At 45.6% G+C, this 25,356-nt stretch overlaps 1 protein-coding gene across 1 annotated transcript; it reads left to right on the forward strand.

The window, feature by feature from the left end:
* Window positions 1-20,713: 20,713 nt before the first annotated feature.
* On the forward strand, window positions 20,714-23,457 carry LOC137526214 (taste receptor type 2 member 140-like). Its single transcript, XM_068247431.1, has 2 exons — window positions 20,714-20,783; window positions 22,601-23,457. Exons 1-2 carry the CDS (start codon window positions 20,714-20,716, stop codon window positions 23,455-23,457), a joined length of 927 nt encoding a protein of 308 aa, XP_068103532.1.
* The last annotated feature ends 1,899 nt before the right edge of the window (window positions 23,458-25,356 follow it).

The following is a 25,356-nucleotide window of genomic DNA, read 5'->3' on the forward strand; positions in this document are numbered from 1 at the left end:
AGCGCCCTACATAAGCCAAACTGCAGACATTATTTAACTGCAAAACGGTGAATGGATTTAATGTAAAACTGTCAAGGTTAGGGTTAGGCACCACCAGGGGGGTGGTTAGGGTTAGACAGCTCCAGGGGGGTGGTTAGGGTTAGGCACCACCAGGGGGGTCTTAGGGTTAGGCACCACCAGGGGGGTTGTTAGGCACCACCAGGGGGGTCTTAGGGTTAGGCACCACTGGAGGGTGGTTAGGGTTAGACAGCTCCAGGGGGGTGGTTAGGGTTAGGCACCACCAGGGGGGTCTTAGGGTTAGGCACCACCAGGGGGGTCTTAGGGTTAGGCACCACCAGGGGGTGGTTAGGGTTAGGCACCACCAGGGGGGTTGTTAGGCACCACCAGGGGGGTCTTGGTTCTGTTTGTTAACGCAGAAAAACGATAAGGCTTTAACTCTAAATAACGATAAAGCTTTAACGTTAAATAGCGATAAGCAGCAAACGGATTAGCGGCAACACCGTGCGCCATTATTCGCAGGCGCCATTTTCAGATGGATCCCGGTGCATTGGCCTGTTTTTTTTTTCCACAGGCAAATGCTACGCCTGTGAAAGTGTATGGGGCCTTTCACACCGATACGATGTGGCAGAAGTGACGTCATCAACGCAACTCTGACGTGAGTGCATACCTACGTTACCATCGACTTGCATGCCGACATGTGTCGGATTGGAAGTCATATAAGTCTATGGCGACGCCTATAAGGTAAAAATTTGCGTGGTAGCATTGCAGCGCGCATGCGCAGAAGCGTATTTTATCAGTACAATTCTGCGCAATTTGTTTCTTCAGCCACAGGATGTGAGTGCTAGAGCGCCTCCCTTTCTGCTTGGTCTGCTGCCAGACGGGGATTACCACGTATTAACGTGGAAATCTAGGCTATTGGAGACTATTCCTACTCCCCCCTCTTTTGCAGAGTAAGCACAGGGAACGCTGTTGTATTCACCCAGTCCATGTTGCTCTTCTTCCTTTGGGCATCTGTGTTCTGTATGCTGAGATCCTCTGATCTCGATGCATGTCATGTCATCAGGAGCCACTGGGTGGCAGCATAGAGCGTTCTTTGAAGGAAGAGGAGAATAGAGACAGCATAGATGGTTAATTTGGGCTTTATGTGGCGCCTGAGATTTGGGTGTTGCCCAGGGCCGTAATGTGAATTATGGCGCTTATTGTGTAACTGAATTAGGCCTGGGACCCACTAGCAGCTTTGCTAATGTAATGCTATGGGTGTGATCCCACTTCAGGGAGGTCATGTTTAAAAATCTTACATAGCATTGCATTAGCAAGAGCTTTACAAATCAAATCAAAAAAGAAAATCACCGCTAGTGGGTCCCAGGACTTAGGGCCCACATGTTTAAAGGAAACCAGAGATTAACATACCGTATTTTCCGCCGTATAAAAAATGGGGAGAAAAATTCCCTGCGTCTTATACGGCAAAGGCAGGGAATCCCCAACTTAGGGGCGCCCACTGATACGAACCGCCATCATCGGGGATTCCCTGCCTGTGTGCCCGCTGTGGCTGTCTCCCCCTCGCTCGCCTCTACCCCCTCCTCCTTGTGTCATCGGGTCCCCCCAAGTGAGAAGCAGCAGCGGCAGTAGCTTACCTCCTCCATCTTGCCCGCAGCGATTGAAGACCTCAGGCTTCTGTGTGCGGCTTCGTCTAGTGCCGGCATCATCAATGACGCATCATTAGCCGGCACTAGAGGAAGCCGCACACAGAAGCCGGATGTCTTCAATCACCGCGGGCAAGATAGAGGAGGTAAGCTACTGCCGCTTCTCACACGGGGTCTCGGCGACACAAGGGGGTAGAGGCAAGCGGGGGGTGACAGCCACAGCGAGCACACATGGAGGAGACAGGAGGACACTTGGGGGAGACAGGAGGACACTTGGGGGGTGACAGGAGGACACATGGGGAGACATGGGGACATTGGAGGACACATGGGGGACACAGGAGGACACCATTTGGGGGAGGTCATGTACAAGACGCTCCTGAAATATGGACCCACCAGGTTTAGTTTATGTATTTTTTTCCCCTAGTTTTTGGCCTCTAAACCTAGGTGTGTCTTATATTCCGGAGCGTCTTATACGGCGGAAAATATGGTACATACAAGATTTATATATACCTGGGGCTTCCTCCAGCCCCATCTGCATGGATTGCTCCCACGCCGCTGTCCTCAGCCTTCTGTATCAGCGATACCGGGTCCCGTAATGTTCAGCTAGTCACGAGCAGTTTTCCACATGCGCAGTGCCCTTTCTCCGTCTCTCTGGTGGAGAGTAGTGATGGGCGAACACCTGGATGTTCGGGTTCGGGAAAGTTCGCCGAACATGGCCGAGATGTTCGGCATGTTCGGGCCGAACCCCGAACTTTCCGAACATCCAGCTTTTGGGGGCCATATGGGGTCGCAGGCATAAGGGGGGAGCATGCCCCGATCGCGGGGGGGGTCGGAAATTCCCCCCACCCCCTCCGCTAGCGCTCCCCCCTCTGCCCGCTTCCCCATACAAAAGTTTAAGCAAAGTACCTGTAGTGGATGGCCTGGCAGTGGGCGGCACTGTGGAGTGAGGAGGAGGAGTCCGGAGAGTGACGAGTTGAGGGAGGCCGGGCAGCGGGCGGTTCAGCGGAAGTACCCTTGTGGTACTTCTGCCCTTTCTCTGACCTCACGCCCGCTGCCCGGCCTCCCTCAACTCGTCACTCTCCGGACTCCTCCTCCTCACTCCACAGGGCCGCCCACTGCCAGGCCATCCACTACAGGTACTTTGCTTAAACTTTTGTATGGGGAAGCGGGCAGAGGGGGGAGCGCTAGCGGAGGGGGTGGGGGGAATTTCCGACCCCCCCCCCGCGATCGGGGCATGCTCCCCCCTTATGCCTGCGACCCCATAGGGGGGCAGTATTCGGCCGAACAGGGCCCTGTTCGGCCGAACAGGGGCCCTGTTCGGCCCTGTTCGGCGGCCATTAGAAGTTCGGGGCGAACCCGAACTTAAAAGGCCGAACACCATCAGGTGTTCGGCCGAACGCGAACATCACCCGAACAGGGTGATGTTCTGCAGAACCCGAACAGTGACGAACACTGTTCGCCCAACACTAGTGGAGAGTAGTACTGCGCCTGCCCAGTACTATTCTCCACCAGAGAGAGACAGAGGGAGCGCACTGTGCATGCTCAGACTGGCCGTGACTGGCTGAAGTTACGGGACTAGGTACCGGCGATACAGAAGGCTGAGGGCGGCGGCGTGGGAGCAATACGTGTGAATGGGGCTGGAGGAAGCCCCAGGTATGTATAAATCTTGTATGTTTGTTCGTCTCTAATACACTTTAAGATAAAAACAGTTTAATTTGAGTGCCAGCATTAGACGGAGCCTAAATTATGTTACCAGTGAGGGAATAGTTTAGAACAAGGGCAGGTGTATACAGGGCAGTTTCTAGGCTAAATTGCACCCAGGGCAAAGGTGTGAAAATCAAACTCCCCTCCCATGGAGCCAGGTATAGGTGCCCGCAGTATAGGTTAGCCAGGTCTAGATGCCCCCAGTATAGTTTGCCAGCTATAGGTCCCTCCCAGTACAGGTAGCAAGGCATAGTTTCCACCAGTGTAGTTTAGATAGGTAGGTGCCTCCAGTATAAGTTAGATAGGTAGATTCCCCCAGTATAGGTTAGACAGGTTGGTGCCCCCAGTATAGGTTAGATAGGTGACCCGAGTATAGGTTATATAGGTAGGTGCCCTGAGCATAGGTTATTTAGGTAGGTGCCCCAAGTAAAGGTTAGATAGGTAGGTGCCCCAAGACAGTAAAGGTTAGATAGGTAGGTGCCTCCAGTATAGGTTAGATAGGTAGGTGCCCCAAGTATAGGTTAGATAGGTAGGTGCCCCAGTATAGGTTAGATAGGTAGGCGCCTCCAGTATAGGTTAGACAGGTAGGTTCCAGTGCTGCTCGGATACCCCTTTTCAAAATCCGGATCCGATTCAGATCTGGATACCCAGATATCTGATCCGGGTCGGATATCCGATTTCAAAATTTTCCAATCCGGATAGGATATCCGACCTCAGTATCCGGGGTATCCGGCCGGATTCGGATATCTGGATAGAAAAACTGGAAGTGGCCTTTAAATTGCTTTAAAAACATTTTTTAAGGGACAATGAGGCATGTATCATCATTATATTTTAAAGGGGAACACTAATGGATGATGTGGGGAATTAACATTAGGACTAGGTTCCAGACAGCGGTCGTGCAGCCCACATGTGTCCAAAGTCCGAACGCACAACTGGGACATGACAGTTTTCAGCTAAGACACCTCCAAAAAATAACGCAGCAATTGTGTTTTGGGTTAAATATAGGTGGTATCAGTGGTCTGTGGCACCCTGGTGGCGGGAGCTGCACAGGCAGCAGGAGCAGGGCAATGCAGCAGCAGCAGGTGTAACGTGTGCCAGGAGCATGCCGAACGTGGCACGTGGCAATTGGCACGTGTCACGTGGAATTTGGCACATGTCACGTGGCACTTGGCACGTGTCACGTGGCACATGTCACGTGGCACTTGGCACATGTCATGTGGCACGTTTCACGTGGCACTTGGTACGTGTCACGTGGCACTTGGTACGTGTCACTTGGCACTTGGTACGTGTCACGTGGCACTTGGTATGTGTCACGTGGCACTTGGCACGTGCCAAGTGACACGTGCCAAGTGACACGTGCCAAGTGCCATGTGCCAAGTGTCACGTGACATGTACCAAGTGCCGAGTGACAGTCAGACAGCAGAGGAGAAGACACTAGTGCACACTAAATGTCACACTGGCACTGCTCACAGCACAGCAGTTCTGTAGAAAGCTAACACAGTAGTACTAGAGATGTCGCAAACGGTTCCAGGCGAACTTTGGTGGTTCGCGTTCGCCTGGACCATGCAAACTTTTGCGGAAGTTCGATTCGCCCCATAATGCACTATGAGGGCCAACTTTGACCCTCTGCATCACAGTCAGCAGGCACATTGTAGCCATTCAGGCTACACTAAGCCCTGGAGCCCCACCCCCCCTTATATAAGGCAGGCTCGCTGGCCATGACACTCACTCGTGTGCCTGCTGCAAATAGACAGACTAGGGACAGCTGCTGCAGATTTTTTCTCCTAGGGAAAGATTAGTTAGGCTCTTGGCTTGATCCTGGCTGATTGTTATTGCTAAAATAGCACCCATCAACAGCTCTTTTGAGAGCTTTAATGTTTTCCTGATGTGTTTTTTTTTTGTGTTGCTCACTGAATTATACAGCCCTATCTGTTGTAGCTGGACCTTGGTAATTGTTATTACTGTGCCAGCCAGGCCCTGCCTAACTATCTATACTGGGACACCTACCTATGCCTACCTAACTACTGGGACACCTACCTATGCCTACCTACCTATACTGGGACACCTACCTATGCCTACCTAACTACTGGGGCACCTACTTACCTATACGGGGACACCTACCTACCTACCTATACTAGGGGACCTACCTATGCCTACCTACCTATACTGGGTCTCCTACCTATGCCTAGCTAACTACTGAGGCACCTACCTATGCCTACCTACGTATACTGGGTCACCTACCTATGACTAGCTAACTACTGAGGCATCTACCTACCTATACTGGGTCTCCTACCTATGCCTAGCTAACTACTGAGGCACCTACCTATGCCTACCTACGTATACTGGGTCACCTACCTATGACTAGCTAACTACTGAGGCATCTACCTACCTATACTGGGTCTCCTACCTATGCCTAGCTAACTACTGAGGCACCTACCTATGCCTACCTACGTATACTGGGTCACCTACCTATGCCTAGCTAACTACTGAGGCATCTACCTACCTATACTGGGTCTCCTACCTATGCCTAGCTAACTACCGAGGCACCTACCTACCTATACTGGGACTCCTACCTATGCCTAGCTAACTACTGGGACACCTACCTATGCCTACCTACCTATACTGGGTCTCCTACCTATGCCTAGCTAACTACTGGGACACCTACCTATGCTTACCTACCTATACTGGGTCTCCTACCTATGCCTAGCTAACTACTGAGGCACCTAGCTACCTATACTGGGTCTCCTACCTATGCCTAGCTAACTACTAAGGCACCTACCTACCTATACTGGGACTCCTACCTATGCTTACCTACCTATACTGGGTCTCCTACCTATGCCTCGCTAACTGCTGGGACACCTACCTATGCCTACCTACCTATACTGGGTCTCCTACCTATGCCTAGCTAACTACTGAGGCACCTACCTATGCCTACCTACCTATACTGGGACTCCTACCTATGCCTACCTACCTATACTTGGTCTCCTACCTATGCCTAGCTAACTACTGGGACACCTACCTATGCCTACCTACCTATACTGTGTCTCCTACCTATGCCTAGCTAACTACTTAGGCACCTACCTATGCCTACCTACCTATACTGGGACTCCTACCTATGCCTACCTACCTATACTGGGTCTCCTACCTATGCCTAGCTAACCACTGGGACACCTACCTATGCCTACTTATCTATACTGGGTCTCCTACCTATGCCTAGCTAACTACTGGGACACCTACCTATGCCTACCTACCTATACTGCGTCTCCTACCTATGCCTAGCTAACTACTGAGGCACCTACCTATGCCTACCTACCTATACTGGGACTCCTACCTATGCCTACCTACCTATACTGGGTCTCCTACCTATGCCTAGCTAACCACTGGGACACCTACCTATGCCTACCTACCTATACTGGGTCTCCTACCTATGCCTAGCTAACTACTGAGGCACCTACCTACCTATACTGGGTCTTCTACCTATGCCTAGCTAACTACTGGGACACCTACCTATGCCTACCTACCTATACTGGGTCTCCTACCTATGCCTAGCTAACTACTGAGGCACCTACCTATGCCTACCTACCTATACTGGAACTCCTACCTATGCCTACCTACCTACCTATACTGGGTCTCCTACCTATGCCTAGCTAACCACTGGGACACCTACCTATGCCTACCTACCTATACTGGGTCTCCTACCTATGCCTAGCTAACTACTGAGGCACCTACCTACCTATACTGGGTCTTCTACCTATGCCTAGCTAACTACTGGGACACCTACCTATGCCTACCTACCTATACTGGGTCTCCTACCTATGCCTAGCTAACCACTGGGACACCTACCTATGCCTACCTACCTATACTGGGTCTCCTACCTAGGTGCTAGTAAAAAAGGGCGCACAGGGATAGTGGACAAAAAGGGCGCCGCCATAGACTGCAATGCAAAATATCGGCTATTCGGCGCCCGACAGGAAAAAAAGGCGCCCGAGAAATAGCGGTTACAGGAATCGAGTTAACAAAATTTTTTGTTTACATAATAAGGTTTATAACAAATAGCGTTTACAAGTTCAGTTTGTGTTATACTTATTTCTTCGTTTTTAAATTTCGCTTATATCAGTTTTTACTTATTATTTAGTTAAAAAATTTCGCTTACAAAAGTATAACAACTAAATTTTCGTTTACACTTCTTTGATCATTTAAAAATCTGTTTTCATATGTATAATGCGTAAATACCGTTTTCAACCTTATTGTATTAGAAATACATCGCTTTTGGTATTAACTTTGTTTTTACACTTATAATGCATTGATTATAGTTACTAAAATATCGCTTTTAATATGACTGTTATTTTAAGGTTGTTTTTACACTTATAATGCGTTGATTACAGTTACTAAAATATCGCTTTTAATGTTACTGGTATTTTAAGATTTCTAATGTTTGTAAGGCTATCTATTGTATTGTATATATTTATATATACTTTTCTCTATTTATAATATTAATGTATATGTGATTTTAAGGCTATTTAAAGGCTATTTATTCTATTACAAATATATAAATTATTTTATTCATGTTATTTGTAGAGAAGTATTTTAAGGATTAAATATATTATTGTTTATATGTGTTTAGGGTGTTTGTGCGGTGGGGATGGTTAGGTTTAGGCATTACCAGGGGGGTCTAGGGGTTAGGGATAGGTACAGGGAGGGTTAGGTATAGTTACAGTATAATATATGCAATCAGGGTGTGGTTAGGTTTAGGCATTACCAGGGGGGTGGTTAGGGTTAGGCACCACCAGGGGCGTCTTAGGGTTAGGCACCACCAGGGGGGTCTTAGGGTTAGGCACCACCAGGGGGGGTCTTAGGGTTAGGCACCACCAGGGGGGTCTTAGGGTTAGGCACCACCAGGGGGGTCTTATGGTAAGGCACCACCAGGGGGTTCTTAGGGTTTGGCACCACCAGGGGGGGTCTTAGGGTTTGGCACCACCAGGGGGGTCTTAGGGTTAGGCACCACCAGGGGGGTCTTAGGGTTAGGAACCACCAGGGGGGTCTAGGGGTTAGGGATAGGTACAGGGAGGGCTCTGTGTGAGAGTAAGGTTAGGTATAGTTACAGCACAATATATGTAATATATACAATTTATTACATTATATATATTTAAACAAAGAGGGGTCTAGGGGTTAGGGATAGGGAGAGATCTGTGTGAGCCTACAGTTTGGTATAATTACAGTAAAATATCTGTAAAACCTACCATTGCATTGCTATGCTTATTACAAGTGTAAATATCGTTTTTGCTGTAGACGATATTTGACATTTCTTTTCAGAATTCGTTTGTTGTTATAGACGGTATTTTGCCATTTCATTTCCATTTATTTAACCTATTTAGCACTAAATTTTCGTTTACAACCCCTTAAAAGAAAATTATGGTTTTGCATTAAAACGTAAAATTTCGGCTATACCCCGCGCCCTTTTTTCCAGGCGCCCTTTTTTGATACACGCCTCCTACCTATGCCTAGCTAACTACTGAGGCACCTACCTACCTATACTGGGTCTCCTACCTATGCCTAGCTAACTACTGGGACACCTACCTATGCCTACCTACCTATACTGGGTCTCCTACCTATGCCTAGCTAACTACTGGGGCACCTACCTATGCCTAGCTACCTATACTGGGGCACCTACCTATGCCTACCTACCTATACTGGGACTCCTACCTATGCCTACCTACATACAAGAAGATAATAAGGTCGTTGTTTCATTGTGGTCAGACCAAATTTGATCAGCTGGACAGTCACTGTTGTTCTATCATTGAGCTACCACAGCCCGGCCACCATATGGGTTGGAAAACCGCCGCGGCATGCACTCTGGTCATGTTGCGCACCAGTCCAGCATGGCCGACACTACGCAAACAGCTGTTTGCGGTGCGTTACACAGTGAGTTTGGTGTGTCAGTGTGAAGCAGAACTCTAATTACGGTACAAGCAGGACAGCCCGTGCCATGCACTTTAGAATTTTGTATATTGTTTGTTGTTCACAACGATTTGCACACAATGGGCCTGATTCACAAAGCGGTGATAACTCAGTTATCACGCCTAAAAGACTTTAGGGCCTCGATTCACAAAGCGGTGATAACCCAGTTATCACGCCTAAAAGACCTTTGCACCACTAAGTTATCACCGATTTTTGCTCTAGCTCGCGCGAAGTTTCCGCGCGTACGCGCATACGCGCGTACGTGCGTGCGCAAAGTCCCATAGGGTTTAATGGGAGCTTCGCGCGAAACGGGGACACTGCGCGCGCGCGTGCGAGGTTGCGCGCGGAAAATTCGCGCAAGTTGCTTCTTATCATGCCTAAAGTGAGTTTAGGCGTGATAAGGGGCTTTTCACTGGCGTGCAAACACTTTGCACCGCTTTGTGAATCGAGCCCTAGGCATGATAACCTTTGCACCACACTGGTGAAAAGCCAGTTTAGGCGTGATAAGTTTAGGTGTGATAAGTTTAGGTGTGATAAGTTTAGGCATGCTAAGTTTAGATAAGTGTAGATAGCGTGCAAAGTCCCGCACGCAAAGCAGCGCCATTAAACTCTATGCAAAGTGCACCAGACTTTGCTAGCGCAAAACTTTTGATCAGCTGTGCACTGCGGTGCTAACGCAGTTAGTGCTTAAACTTATCATGCCTAAACTTATCACACCTAAACTTATCATGCCTAAACTTATCACACCTAAACTTATCATGCCTAAACTGAGTTTAGGCGTGATAAAGGGCTTTTCACCAGGGTGCTAACTGTTAGCACCGCTTTGTGAATCAGGCCCAATATCTGACACACACTTTGGTAATGTTTTACTTAGATTTTCACTTTAACGAAGAGACATCACATGGTATAAACATACGCTGTCACTCCTATGCCGTTTAGAGGCTTTCCTCCTCCCACTCACCTCTAACCTCACTTCCCAGCACTAGGAACCAATGGCGAACGTGGTGGGCGGGGCCTCCCGACTTCATCACGGAAGCCCACGCACGCCGCCATTGCCCTGGGACTAAAGCATGTGAACAAGGGCCACACCGGCGCGAAACGGCTGTTGCGCCGTCCCTACACCCCCTGGTCACACCCCCGCATCCGTCCTGAATCGGATTCTGGAACAGGTTAGATCCATCCACAATACATTATCCTTGATGTTAAGTTGGACTATGTGTATATACGCCTGCTGAAGAAATAAATGTTTATGTGAGTTGAGAAGCTGTGCACGGGCTGTCCTGCTTGTACTGCATTTCAAATTGTGTTTTCCATTGCCCGAATGCACGCCCCTTCTACACATGTCAGACAGCAGAGCAGAGTGGAACAGGACGGGGTTAACAATTAAAGGTGCAGCCGATCCATTCACCCCCTAATCACTGGGTGCCAGACACAACAAACTTCTCTATTGTACAGTACTCTAATTACACTCCTTGGGCTCGATTCACAAAGCGGTGCTAACCCAGTTAGAGACTTTAGGCATGATAACCATTGCACCACTCTGGTGAAAAGCCAGTTTAGGTGTAATAAGTTTAGGCATGATAAGTTTAGGTGTGATAAGTTTAGGCATGCTAAGTTTAGATAAGTTTAGATCGCTTGCAAAGTCCCGCACGCAAAGCAGTACCATTAAACTTTATACGAAGTGCACCAGACTTTGCTAGCGTAAAACTTTTGATCAGCTGTGCACTGCGGTGCTAATGCAGTTGGCGCTTAAACTTATCATGCCTAAACTTATCACACCTAAACTTATCATGCCTAAACTTATCACACCTAAACTTATCACACCTAAACTTATCATGCCTAAACTGAGTTTAGGCATGATAAAGGGCTTTTCACCACGGTGCTAACTGTTAGCACCGCTTTGTGAATCAGGCCCCAGATGTTTGAAAGCACTTTAGGCCTGCAATTTAGCATTCAATGTGATTTCTGCCCTTAAAACACTGCTTTGCGTCACATCCAGACTTTTCCCCGGGTCTTTGGGCATGTATCCCACTCCGCCATGCCCCCCTCCAGGTGTTAGACCCCTTGAAACATCTTTTCCATCACTTTTCTGGCCAGCATCATTTTTTCTATTTTTCGAGGTTCGCCTCGCCATTGAAGTCTATTGCGGTTCGCGAACTTTTACGCGAACAAAACCTTCCGCGGAAGTTCGCGAACCGAAAATCGGAGGTTCGCGACATCTCTAAGTAGTACTACTACTCTAACAACTCCTAGCACTGACTGCGGTACTACAGTACTAACTACACAATAACACAGTAATCATATCCCCTAATCCCTAACCTAACTAACCTATACTGTAGCTAGCTAAGGCTAATAGCTGGCCAGCAGGCAGCAGCTGTCCTGGTCTGTGCACAGCACACACACAGACACATAGCAGCTGCCTGCAGCACACACTCTGACTGTCACACAATGACATCAAGCTAATTAATGATTTAACAATAGTGTAGTGATAGTGAAGGGGTTAATCACTGAACAGCTTTCAGTTTATCGTTGTATACAGCACTTGCTAGCACTCCTTATTATACAGGGGGGCTGGCCAGGGTTCCTTTCTGTGATTGGGTGCCAGGGATTAGGCTGGGAGGCCTCTGATTGGCTCAATGAGGTCAGGTGGGGCTGGCCAGTGTTCCCCTCTGTGATTGGTTCTGCTGGGAGCCCTCTGATTGGTTCAATGATGTCATCTCCTTAGTTACAGTATTCGGATCTGGATATCCGCATGATATCCGCGGATATCCAGGTATGCGACCAAATATCCGCAGACAGCTATCCGGATTTGGGCCCAGGTATCCAGAATCCGAATCCAGTCAGATAGCTGAAAAAAAGGTCGGATATCCGGGTTACCCGGATATCCGGAATCTAGATGAGCAGCACTGGTAGGTTCCCCCAGTATAGGTTAGATAAGTAGGTGCCCCGGGTATTGGTTAGATAGGTAGGTGCCCCCAGTATAGGTTAGATAGGTAGGTGCCTTCAGTATAGGTTAGAAGGTTAGATAGGTAGGTGCCTCTAGTGTAGGATAGATAGGTAGGTTCCCCCAGTATAGGTTAGATAGGTTGGTTCCCCTAGTATAGGTTAGATAGGTAGGTGCCCCGAGTATAGGTTAGATAGGTATGTGCCCTAGTATAGGTTAGATAGGTAGGTTCCCCCAGTATAGGTTAGATAGGTGGGTTCCCCTAGTATAGGTTAGATAGGTAGGTGCCCCGAGTATAGGTTAGATAGGTATGTGCCCTAGTATAGGTTAGATAGGTTGGTTCCCCTAGTATAGATTCTATAGGTAGGTGCCCGCAGTATAGGTTAGATAGGTAGATGCCTTCAGCAAAGGCACAGCGGCGGGTAGAGCAGGTATAGTGTACTTATAACTCGCCTTCCTTCCGCGATCCAACCTAGTCTCTATCTTCTTCTTCTCCCGGCGTCTGTCGAATTGGTAACAGGGCCCCCCGTGATAACATGCGGTTACGTCATCACAGGGAGGCACTGTTACCAACGCGATGGATGCCTGGGAGAGGAAGAAGATAGAGGCTGCGTGCGTGCAAGGATTGTGGCAGGTGAGTTGTAACTACTATGGCCGCTCCCTCCACTGCTGCGCCCACCCTCCTGCCGCTGAATCATCAGGTGCCCCGGTGATTGCACTATTTGCATGCCCATAGAAGATTTTTCCCTCAGGGGCCCCGGCCACCCCGCCTCCTGGGGGCCCCAGTGCTGAAAAGGAGGGGGGCACAGCGCAGGAAGGGGGGAAAGTGGTTACAGAGCAACAGGGAGGGGGTAAACCTCCCCCCTCCCTCACCTAGGGCCCCCCCTTCCGTGCTCCCCCGCTCCAGAATTGCAGCCAGCCAGCGGAATGGCTTACCGAGAATGATAGCTCTGCATTCCGCTGGTCTGGTCTTCTGCACTGACACTGTCCAATCACGCTCTCGCAGTACTTCCTGTGAGAGCGTGATTGGACAGTGCAGGCCCGGAGACCAGACCAGCTGGCTGCAATTTTGGAGGAGGGAGCGCGGAAGGGGGGGCCCTAGGTGAGGGAGGGGGGAGGCTTCCCCCCTCCCCGCCGCTCTGTGCCCACTGCCCCCCCTTCCACCATGGGGGCCCCTACTAACTGGGGACCTGCCTAACTAAACTGGGGATACCTATAGAACCTGGGAAATCTGCCGTCTGCCACCAATCTGATTGCATTTTATGGGGATATCTGCTGCCAATCTGATTGCATTTTGTGGGGATATCTGCTGCCAATCTGATTGCATTTTGTAGGGATATCTGTTGCCAATCTGATTGCATTTTGTGGGGATATCTGATGCCAATCTGATTGAATTTTGTGGGGATATCTGCTGCCAATCTGATTGCATTTTGTGGGGATATCTTACGCCAATCTGATTGCATTTTGTGGGGAAATCTGCCGCCAATATGATTGCATTTTATGGGGAAATCTGCTGCCAATTTGATTGCATTTTGTGGGGAAATCTGCCGCCAATCTGATTGCATTTTGTGGGGAAATCTGCCGCCAATCTGATTGCATTTTGTGGGGATATCTGCTGCCAATCTGATTGCATTTTGTGGGGATATCTGCTGCCAATCTGATTGCATTTTGTTGGGGTATCTGCTGCCATTTGATTACTTGATGAATTATTAATGAGGCATGTAACTACTTGATTATTTTATCTAAAATGTATCTGGTCAGACCTAATCTCCGTGAATAACACCGCTAGTTAGTTTGTGGGGTTTTTTTAAGTCTGCCCATGACCCATCATAACCACGCCCATGTTTCAGTGCGTGGTGACACCCATTTATTTTTGCTGCGGCGCGCTGGACATATCCCTATTGGGGATTGTCCTCAGAAGTGCTCACAATCTATTCCCTACCATAATCATGCAAAATGTCTAGAGTACATGTGTATGTGAGCCCAAAATGGGAAGGGGGGGAGGAGGAGAAGGGATCGGGGGGAGGGCAGGCTGAAACTTTCTTGGTGGGCCCTTAGTGTCCCAGTCCGACCCTGCCCATAGAAACAGGGCTGGGTGTATTGTTAGGTCAGAGTTCACCCTCCCATTTTATAGTGGGAAAATGGGAGCTAATGTTAAGTGTGATGTAGATTATTAAATTAAATAAGTGTCTTACTGTGCCTCTCTGACACAATCTACAACAGCTCCTCTATAGCAATAACACACAAAATGTGTGTGTGTGTGTGGGGGGGGGGGGGGGGGGTAACACCCTTACAGGTGCCTTAGGGTGCCCACACATCTCTCAATATTGTGGCCCGATCGACCTTCTGATACGATAATTTTAGTAAATCGGAATATAATCGGTGCTGCAACATGGCCGCCCAATTGATTTTCCATCTTTCTTTACTTTCAAAAGTTTTTTATTGTTATTAATTTTCAAGATAAACGTTTGTGCAATATATGGTATCTGAATTATAAACAAGCGTATGACAAACTAATCCACATACATTCCCTTTAGGTGGTACAGGAAACAGAAGATAGAAATTAGCATAGGACATCTAGTGTACAGTATATTTTCTTTTAAACAGCTTTAAACAAGAGGAAGAAGACATCGAACAGAAAGCTTGGAGTATCAGCAGATCTGGATGTTCTTTTAATATAACATAGTTTGCATAAAGTTAGATGGAGTCCACATAGAGTTCTTCCACATTTAGTATTGGTCCAGTGTACCTTTGATGTGAATTCCATAGGGTGATGATAACCAAGGGGACCAAATGGAAGAAAACTTTGAGGTGTCCTCGTTAGTTAGAGCCATTATGTATTCATTCAAACAGATATAATTTACTTTTTGTACTACCTTTTCCCAACTCAGGTCCTTAGAAAGCCAATTTTGTGCTATATGTGATCTAGTGGCTACTAGTATTTTTGTGAATAAGGTGTTTTCTAGACGGGATAAATTAGTTAAACCTGTATTCAGTAAGGCTGGCAAGGGGTTTAAGGTGGAAGGTTTGCCCCAGAACTTTTTTGTTAAGTAGAAGGTCTTGGACCAGAGTGATTGTACTACTGGACAGCCCCACCAAGTGTGGAAAAGATCTCCCAATGCCAGGCAGCCTCTGTAACATGTATTAGGCCTCTGTGTGTTATACTTGTTTATCCTTGAAGGAGTTAGATAAGTACGAAATAAAAGCCTGATAGACGTTTCAGCTAAGGAAATGTTATTTGAGCTTTTAAAGGTATTTTTCCATATTAGTGTCCACTGTGCCTCTGTAATTTCGTAACCCAAGTCTTTTTCCCAGTGCTTTTGATATGGGTTCTTCTGGTTATTCAGTGGTGTAATAAGTATTTTGTAAGTTAATGAGATTGAAATAGGCAGGTCTTTCCCCTTGTTTATTATTCCTTCTATCAGAGTTAGTGATGGGACCTGGTTGCCTTTCCGGTGTTGAGAAATATAATGTTGCAATTGTAGAGAGTGGAATACCTCGGACACAGGGGGGGATATTGTGTCAAAGACACTACCCTCCCCTTTCTTGAGTATGTCATAAAAGGTCCTAAAGTTATTTGAGGACCACCAGTGGAAATTTTCTGGTTCCAGGCCGGGGGGGAATTCAGGGTTTCTAGTTATAGGAGCCATAGGGGAGACCTCAGTCAGGAGTCTATATTTAAATCTCAGAATGTTCCATAGTTTAAAGGAAAATGCGATATAGGGATTTTTTAAATTTAATATATCTTTTGGAATGACTCTTACCCAGATCAGATCTGGTATTCGGTATGGTGAAGTAACGGAGTTTTCAATATCTCTCCATTGTGAGGTATGATTTTTAGAGCAGGTGCTCAGTAATTGAGAGGTTCTGGCGGCATAGAAGAATTTTGTTATGTCTGGGACTCCCAGTCCTCCCTCCATTTTGTTTCTAGTCATGATAGGTGATGCTATTCAGGGTTTTCTTTTGCCCCAGACAAATCGAAGAATTTCTTTTTGAAATTTTTTGAGTTGTGTTAGGGGGATTTCTATAGGGAGGGATCTAAAGAGATATAATAGTTTGGGTAAGATAATCATTTTTGTAGAAGTGATTCTGCCTATCCAGGATAGGTTCAGTCTGCTCCAAGAATTTAGTTTAAGAGATAGGGCTTTAAACAAGGGTGGGTAATTTTGTTCATAAAGGGTTTTGTGGGAACTGGCGATTTGAATGCCCAAGTATTTTAAGCTTTTGTCTTTCCATATAAATTGGAAATTTTCCCTGATTTGTGTCTCTAATTTGGTAGGAAAATTTATGAAGAGGGCTTCGGTTTTTTCTTGGTTTCCTTTTAGGCCTGAGGCTAAACCAAAGGTTTTTAAAATTTTGAGAGTGTTGGGTAATGAGACAATTGGTTCTGTAAGTGTCAGTAAGAGGTCATCTGCGAATGCATTACATTTGTATGATTTTGACCCGACTTGGAAGCCCTTTATGGAGTTGTTTGATCTTATGGCTTCTAGTAGTGTTTCGAATGCTAGAATGAATAGGGCCGGGGAGAGAGGGCATCCCTGCCTAGTCCCTCTTTTGATAAAAAAGGAGTCTGAGAAGCTTCCCGCGGATAATATAGAGGCGGAGGGATTGGAATATAAAGTTTTAAGAATTTGGAGGAAAGGACCGTTAAATCCGAACTTATTTAGAACTGCATAGAGGAATTCCCAGTTTAGTGAATCAAAGGCCTTCTCTATGTCCACTGCCAGCAGTAACATAGGAAGGCTTTTGCGATTGGCTAGGTGGATTAGGTTACAAACCTTTCTTATATTGTCCGTACCCTGTCTAGTTTTAACGAATCCGACTTGATCGGAGTTTACTAGTTGAGGGATATAGGTGTTTAGTCTATCTGCTAGAAGTTTCGTTAAAATTTTGTGATCGATATTTATTAGCGAAATAGGTCTGTAATTTTTGCAAAGTGTATTATCTCTGCCCTCTTTTGGGATTACTGTAATTGTTGCATTATTTGAAGATTGGGAAATAGGATGTCCATCTCTAATTGCCGATAGGTAAGTTAATAAGTGGGGGGCTATAATTTCTTGGAAAGTTTTATAATATTGGCCTGTTATGCCGTCTGGTCCTGGGGCTTTTGAAGTTTTTAGTTTTTTTATAATCTGAAGAATTTCCGTTAAGGTAAAGGGTTGATTAATGCCGTCCATCTGTTGTTGAGTTAATTGGGGAAGATTAATCTGGCTCAGAAAATCCCGTATAGCATCTGGTGTAGAGGATTTATTGTTTGTATAAAGTTTTTCATAGAATTCTCTAAATAGTTCCGATATTTTGTCTGGGTTGTGTGTTACCCCTCCTCTAGGTAGCTTGATTGGGGAGAATCTGGACGCCCTCTTTATGCCCGCCAATTTTTTAGCTAGAGTCGAGTTAGCTTTGTTGGCTAGTGGTAGTTTTTGCTGCCCAACCAGCGGAATGACCTCGCTACCTCTTCTGTGCTAATAGTGTCCAGCTGTTCTCTTACTATATTGATTTGTCTTAAGAGAGGTATTGATTTAGTAGTGTGGTACCTGTCCCACAAAGTCTGTAGTTCCTTTTCCAGGGCCGTCTTATTAGCCTCCTTATCTTTTTTTGCAGATGTCGTGAGGCTGATAAGATGGCCCCTTATATAGGCCTTGTGGGCATCCCACCAGTTACTCACTTTTGTGTCTTCCGGTTTGTTAAATTGAAAATATTCTCTCAGTAGTTGTGAGAGTCTATCTACCCATTTAGGGTTGTTTAAAATAAAGGGTGGAGTTCTCCACCTTCGTAAATTAGTAGACGTACCTTGGGAATTAAAAGTTGTACAGATAATTGAATGGTCCGACAGGGGTGTGTGTATAATTGTTGAGCCTTTTATCCTGGTGGTGTATATCTTAGAGGAAAAAATATAATCTAGTCTCGAGGAACTATGGTGGGGATTAGAGAAGAAGGAGAAATCTATTTTTTTGGGATGCGTTTCTCTCCATGTATCTGTTAAGTTACATTCTTTCAATAATTTTATGAATGATTTGGGAGGGGTCGGTCTGTTAGAGGGATTGGTAGTGGCTTGGTGATCCAATTTGGGGTTTATAACTAGATTCATGTCTCCCCCTATGATCATATGGGTTGTGGCACATTTTTGGATGTTCTCTATTAATTCTGCGAAAAAGGCTCCATTTTTGGTTGAGGGTGCATATACATTAATAAGTAGAGTTGGGGTTCCTGATAGTTCTCCTTCCAGAAATATGTAACGTCCTTCTTTGTCGGTTAATTTCGTCTTGAGTGTAAAAGGAGTGTTTTTATGGAAAAGTATAGCAACTCCGCCCCTTTTATCTGTGGTGTGGCTGGATAGATAGAATTCGGGATAATTCTTGTGGAAGAACTTTGGGTATGAAGTCTTAGTAAAGTGGGTTTCCTGGAGCATGATTATGGAGGGGTTCCTCGAGGCATAATCATGCATACATTTTGCTCTTTTAATTGGGCTATTAATGCCCTGAACATTATGGGATATTACTTTCATGTGTTAGGGTGTCTGATGGGTATAGTTGCTATACTTTCCCATTTATACGAGCTTTGGAACCGTTCCTGAGGGTATATAAGTATATAATACTGACTGGTCTCTCGGTATTGTGTTTTTGGTTTTGAAAATTGTGGACCTTTAAGCATGTCATATAATCCTTTCTGCTGTTTAGAATGAGCATACATTAGATGTGGGCTGATATGTCTGTATAGATGTGGGTAACCTATGCTAATCAGTAAGAGTGAAATCTCACATAAATATTCAGATACTTGCGAACACATTCTTAGTAAACCGGGAAATTATGGAGCTACACTTAACATAGCAGGACCTGTAACATAAACTTATTAACACATTTTGTACTACCTAACTACAGACTTAAACAAGCAGTCCTTAAAGTATTTACGGGGAGATATAGGAGCAAGTCTCCTGCTTACCACTTGGACCTCCGTTTGTCGTTTCGCGTTTGGTTGTTAGTGAGAGAGTCTTTGTGGTATTTGTGTGTCCCCTAGATAGGTTGAGATTGTACTTGTTCAGTCGTTATCGTTGCTGGATCTCGGTGCTCTCGGTATCTTGGAGGGGGTCAAGTGTCTGTCTTTACTCCTTTTGTATTTTGAATGCTGGACCTCATTCCAATCTCTGGTGAGCCTTTTAGTTTTGCTGGAGGAGTCCATGGGTGTCTCGATTGTTACATCCTGTACACCATTTTCTTTAAGGGCTCTCAGGCCTTCTTCAAGGGAGTGAACTTGATACTTCTTCGGACCAAAGTTGAATGCCAGTGCAAAAGGGAATCTCCATCTATATTGAACCGCTCTCTGCTGTAAAGCTGTTGTTATTGGTTTTAGAGCTTTACGCTTTGCCAGGGTTATTGGTGACAGATCCGGATAGATCTGCACTTTGTGTTCTCCGATTCCACCTGGTCCCATGTCTCGGGCGGCTCTAATAATCTCCTCCTTGGTTTCGGAATAGTGCATTTTTAAGATGATGTCCCTCGGCCAGTCTGGATTTTTTGGTGCTTTCAGGGCCCTGTGGATTCTATCGAATCTAAACATTTCGTCTTGGTGATTGGGTAGGAGGGCCTTGAACAGCGCAGTAACATAACTTTTAAAATCTTCCACAGACTCAGGAACTGATCGTATTCTTAGGTTTTCCCTCCTACCTCTATTATCAAGATCCTCGAGCTTGCTTTCCGTGCTGAGCTGTCTGTCCTCCTGGGCTGCGTTCTGATTCTGGAGGCCTGTAATGATATCAGCAGCTTCATCCATCTTGTACTCCAGCCTGCTAGTTCTGTCTCCCAAGTCCTCCAACTGAGCGGATAGTGTGGAGACCGCGGCTCTTATTTCGTTAGTAAAGGAGGCTTTGAGGTCTGATATAAGATCTGTAATGTCTTTTAGGGAGAAATCAGTCCGGTGTACTGTTTCGCTTTCCTTTCCAGTGAGAGCGCGAGTCTCCTGTGTTTTCTCGGCGGCCATCTTAGCTGCTGCTGCTGCTGCTCCGCGCGGCTTGAAGAAGTCCAGCGATCTGGGCGCTAATTCCTTAGCTTTGCTCTGGGAAGAAGACATACGGTGTATGGAGCAGGTTGTCCCCTATAACTCTATGCCGATGTTGTCTAGTTTGGGTCCGTAGATCAGGAGTTATGCCATTTAAGGTCCTTGCTATGGACGGAGCTCACGGAGTTAGCATCCTTCTCTCTCCGCGCCGCGCATGCGCCCCCGATTTTCCATCTTTCAATCGATCTTCAGCCAAATTCAGTTGATTGGGAATGTCAGAAAGATCTCAATCGCAAAGGCAAGATTGGATGCGTAGTGGTAATGGCAATCAATTGACCCCTGGCCAGTGTCCCCCTAAAGTGTAAAGTTTCCTGCCCATGCCCGTGTGCAGAGTAAAGTCTCACCTGTCCAGTGTCCGCCGTCACCATGAGCACCTGTACCGTATGGCACTGGTGCATATGTGCCGAGTCACATGATATCGGCGCTTTCGGGGCTGGTGGACAACAGAGGAGATCAGGAGTGGCGCCAGTGGAGACTGAGAGGTGAGACTTTAGAGAGAGCCCGAGGTGGGTTCATAAAATTTAAAAAAAAAAGTAGGCTATCCGATCCTGGGGATTGAGCAGATCAGGCTCCCCGCCACTCCTGTGGGCAGCACTGGCCCACTTTCACTTTCATGACCTCTGGGTCACTACGCTGGAAGGAGAGAGCGATTCTTTCACCGGCGTGCAGGGAGGCAGGGGAGCAGCAGGGGGCGTGGCCAGGGAGAGAGAGCTGCCCAATGGCAGCTCTGGAAACACTGCAGGAACACCCCTGGCATGCATTTTGAACAGGGAATCCCTATCCCCTATGTTTACCTCCAAGATAGCGACAAATATTATCGCTGATCTCGGGGGGTCGTATCGCGGCGGTGTGGGGACACAGAGGCATGTCATGAGGCAGAGAACATGTCTGTTTACATGTGAAATGTCAGTCTCGCCGCTCCCCCGCCTCCTCCATAGCGCCGGGCCCCGCCCATGACCCTTCCCTCCAATCAGTGGGGTGGGAAGGGACGCGGGCGGGGATCGGCGCGAGGGATAATGCATTATCCTTGCATAATGCCCCTTGTTATGCCCAAAAATAACTCAATTTTAGTTTCATCAGTCCACAACACCTTATTCCAAAATGAAGCTGGCTTGTCTAAATATGCTTTAGCATACCTTAAGTGGCTCTGTTTGTGGTGTGGGCGGAGAAAAGGCTTCCTCTGCATCACTCTTGCATACAGCATCTGCTTGTGTAAAGTGCGCCGAATGGTTGAACGATGCACAGCGGCTGCATCTGCTGCAAGATGATGTTGTAGGTCTTTGTTGCTGGTCTGTGGTTTGACTCTGACTGTTCTTACCATTTGTCGCTTCTGTCTATCCGAGATTTTTCCTGGTCTGCCACGTCGAGACTTAACTTGAACTGAGCCTGTGGTCTTCCATTTCTTCAATATGTTCCTAACTGTGGAAACAGACAGCTGAAATCTCTGAGACAGCTTTCTGTATCCTTCCCCTAAACCATGATTGTGAACAATCTTTGTCTTCAGGTCATTTGAGAATTGTTTTGAGAACCCCTATGTTGCTACTCTTCAGAGAAAATTAAAAGAGGAGGGAAACTTACAATTGACCCCCTTAAATACTTACCAAGCCAATTTGAGTTCCAATAATTAGTTCTAAAGGTTTTGGAATCAATTAAATGTAAATCTAATAAACTTAATTTCACTTCTCAAATATCACTGTGTGTGTCTCCTATATGATAAATTTAGCTGACATTTTTCATAGTAACAACCAACGATTTATACAGGAAAATCATGAGGATTAACAAGGTTGCCCACACTTTCGCATCCCACTGTATATGGCCAGCTTTACATACAAAGTCAGAGGAAGAGGCGGAGCCATCCTGCAATCTGCTGGACACTCCTGTATCAGCTATATTGACTAGTTTACTTCCAGTCTTGCTGATTTTCTTGTAAATTGGCAGTGGGATGACATAAGATGACACAGAATATTTATATTTATTTTTTTGCAATGACTGCGTTACGAATACCAATGAGCAGCAATTGCCGACGTAACTGGAAAGCTACGATTTCTTCCACAGCTCGTCATAAAGTCAAATCTTCATTGCTTACCTTGTTGTATGATTGGTGGATTTATAGCAGGGAAATCCAATATACTAGTTGGTATTTGCATTGGTAAGTTTCAGTTTTGCAGTAACCCTTCCGACAGTAACCGGGATATTCTCTCGTAGATGTTGTTGTGTTCCGTCCACCCACTGATCAACAGAGACTGAGCTATCAAAAAGGGAACATTGATGGCTGTATTCATGTATTTCTGCATTGTAGCTGTCATAGCCTGGCTGTTAGGCGTAGGGCTGAACTCCTCGATAGTTGCCATCTATTTCAGAGAATGGACAAACAACCAGCAATTTAATGTCTGTGGTAAGATCATCTTCTCCATGGCTCTCCTCAATGACGTTCTGCAGTGCTTCACCACAATTCATAGCTTTATGTTCCACATGGGCATCTCCTGGGAATTTAACTCAGCTATATTGGCTACTACATGCATTTGTTATACCTCTCTGATTTATGGCAACTTCTGGCAGAGCGCTTGGCTTTCCGTCTACTACTGCTTGAAGTTGATCAACTATTCCAACTGGTTCTTCCTCCAAGTAAAGAAGGCCTTGTCCTCTTCTATTTCACAAATTCTTGTGGTGTCGTTAGTGGGAATAGTTTTTATGAATCTCCCTTTAATATGGCTACTTCAGATAGAACGTCTTCAAAATGGAACAAACATTCTATTCAATGACACCCAATATCTTTATTTTAGCATAACGTTTGGCTGTGGCCTCCCGCTCCTGGTGTCCTTTGTCTGTATTGGCCTCAGTGTGACGTCACTCCTGAGACACGTCTGGAGGCTCCACCAGAGATCATCTCGGTTCAGTTCCTCTCCGCAGATCCAGGGTCACCTCCGAGCAGCCAGAACCATGATTCTACAACTCAGCCTCAATGCCATCCACTTTCTGGCAGTGAATCGCCTTTTCTCATCATCATTTAGTCTTGGAATAGTTTTGAAGATCATCCTGTGGACCTTTTTTATGTGTTTTACCTCCCTGCAAGCGATGACCTCAATCCTGGGGAACCCCAAGTTACACCACAGATTTTTCTATCTTATTGTGTCCTCTTCGAAACTTGACGAGTGACAATTTTGAAACATCAGCTATGAATGGTTTCATCATTATTGGGAGTTCATTGGTAGATTTATATTTTTCAATGTTTCCATAACTCATGCTGAACCAAAAACACCCCACACATTATTAGGTATTTATAGATATCCATGACATTTTCACAGCTTACTAAACAATTCTTGTCAAAAACTGTCCCTTAACCACTTCAGCCTACAGTGTTGTTTCACCTTATGCATCCGAGCAACTTTCACCTCCCATTCATTTGCCAATAACTTTATCACTACTACTACTACTGAAATGATCTATATCTTGTTTTTTCCGCCACCATTTAGGCTTTCTTTGGCTGGTACATTTTGCTAAGCATTGTTTTATTCTAAATTCATTTTAACAGGTAGATTAAGAAGGAAATGGAAAAAAAATCATTATTTCTCAATTTTTGGCCATTATAATTTGAAATTAATACATGCTACCATAATTAAACCCATGTATTTTATTTAAATATATTAGTATGACAGTGCTCCTCTTCTATATCCTTATGGCCTGAAAAATTAAAAAAAGCTCCACATAGTGCATTACTGCTAGATTTTCATCATTTATTCACACCCCAAAGTGCCACGAAAGTGCTTTCATTAGTGCTCCACTTCTAGTGCAAACTTCCACCGATCCCCTAAAAAATGCAGGCTCACCAGATGTACACCACCTCAAAGCCAGGTGGATCTAACACAAGGGTAAAGCCACAACAATCTGATGTATTCAAACTTCAATAATTCTTTAATCCGGATTCCTCAATTGAAAAATATATACAAAACATAGCATAAAACCTTTTTAAAATTCATATAGGCCCTGCGCTAGATGCGCAGTCACGTCATCCGAAGTGTTTCTGAGCATATCGGGCTCCTGGCCCAGTGATGTACCCTCTCTATATGAATTTTGAAAAAGGTGTTATGCTATGTTTTCTATATATTTTTCAATTGAGGAATCCTATATATTTTTCAATTGAGCACTAATGAAAGCACTTTCGTGGCACTTTGAGGTGTTTGAATAAATGTTGAAGATCTAGCAGTAATGCACTATGTGGAGTTGTTTTTAATTTTTCAGGTAATAAGGATATAGAAGAGGACCGCTGTCATACTAATATATTTACTTCAGTGACTGTGGACTTTTGATAGCGAAAACTCTTATTTCAGAAAGGTTGAAAGTCTGATTGCAGTGGGCGCAGTTTGCATAAATACATGTATTTTATTTGCCCATTTGTCCCGATTATTACACAGTTTAAATTATGTCCCTATCACAATGTATGGTGTCGATATTTTATTTGGAGATAAAGGTGCATTTTTTCAGTTTTGCATCCATCACTTATTACAAGCCAATAATTTAAAAAATAACAGTAATATACCTTACTACATACATATTAGTTAAGTTTAGTCTATAACTATTTGTTTTTTTTTTAATCATTGTTTTTCTTTCTTTTTTTTTACAAAAAAAATCATGTGTAGCTATTATGGAATGTGGGAGGTAAGGGACTCATTTGAATAGTAAAAAAAATGTGATTATCTGGAAATGTTTATTTCCAGATGTAATTTTACTATTTGGCTACAAGATGCCCTCGGAGCTTACTTCTGTACACGTATAATTACTACGCAAGCGGAAGTAAAGCGTAGATGGGGCAGAAGGAGATTTATGAAAGACGGAGCCGAGACGCTGATGGTGTCGGCCTTTCATACGGGAACTTAGATCAATGAATTGGAACTGTGCTCCCACTCATTGATCACTGGGCTAAGGGAAGGCGGCGGGAGCGTGTGGGCTCATGCGCCCCGGCGCAGCAGCAGCAGGGCAGGCTATCTACACGTTTGTTCAAAAGACAGCAACAAACTAATGTAACAGTGAAGCATATTCAACAGTGAAACATATCCA

This window comes from Hyperolius riggenbachi, chromosome 7 (assembly GCF_040937935.1).
Source record: "Hyperolius riggenbachi isolate aHypRig1 chromosome 7, aHypRig1.pri, whole genome shotgun sequence".
Lineage (NCBI taxonomy): Eukaryota > Metazoa > Chordata > Amphibia > Anura > Hyperoliidae > Hyperolius > Hyperolius riggenbachi.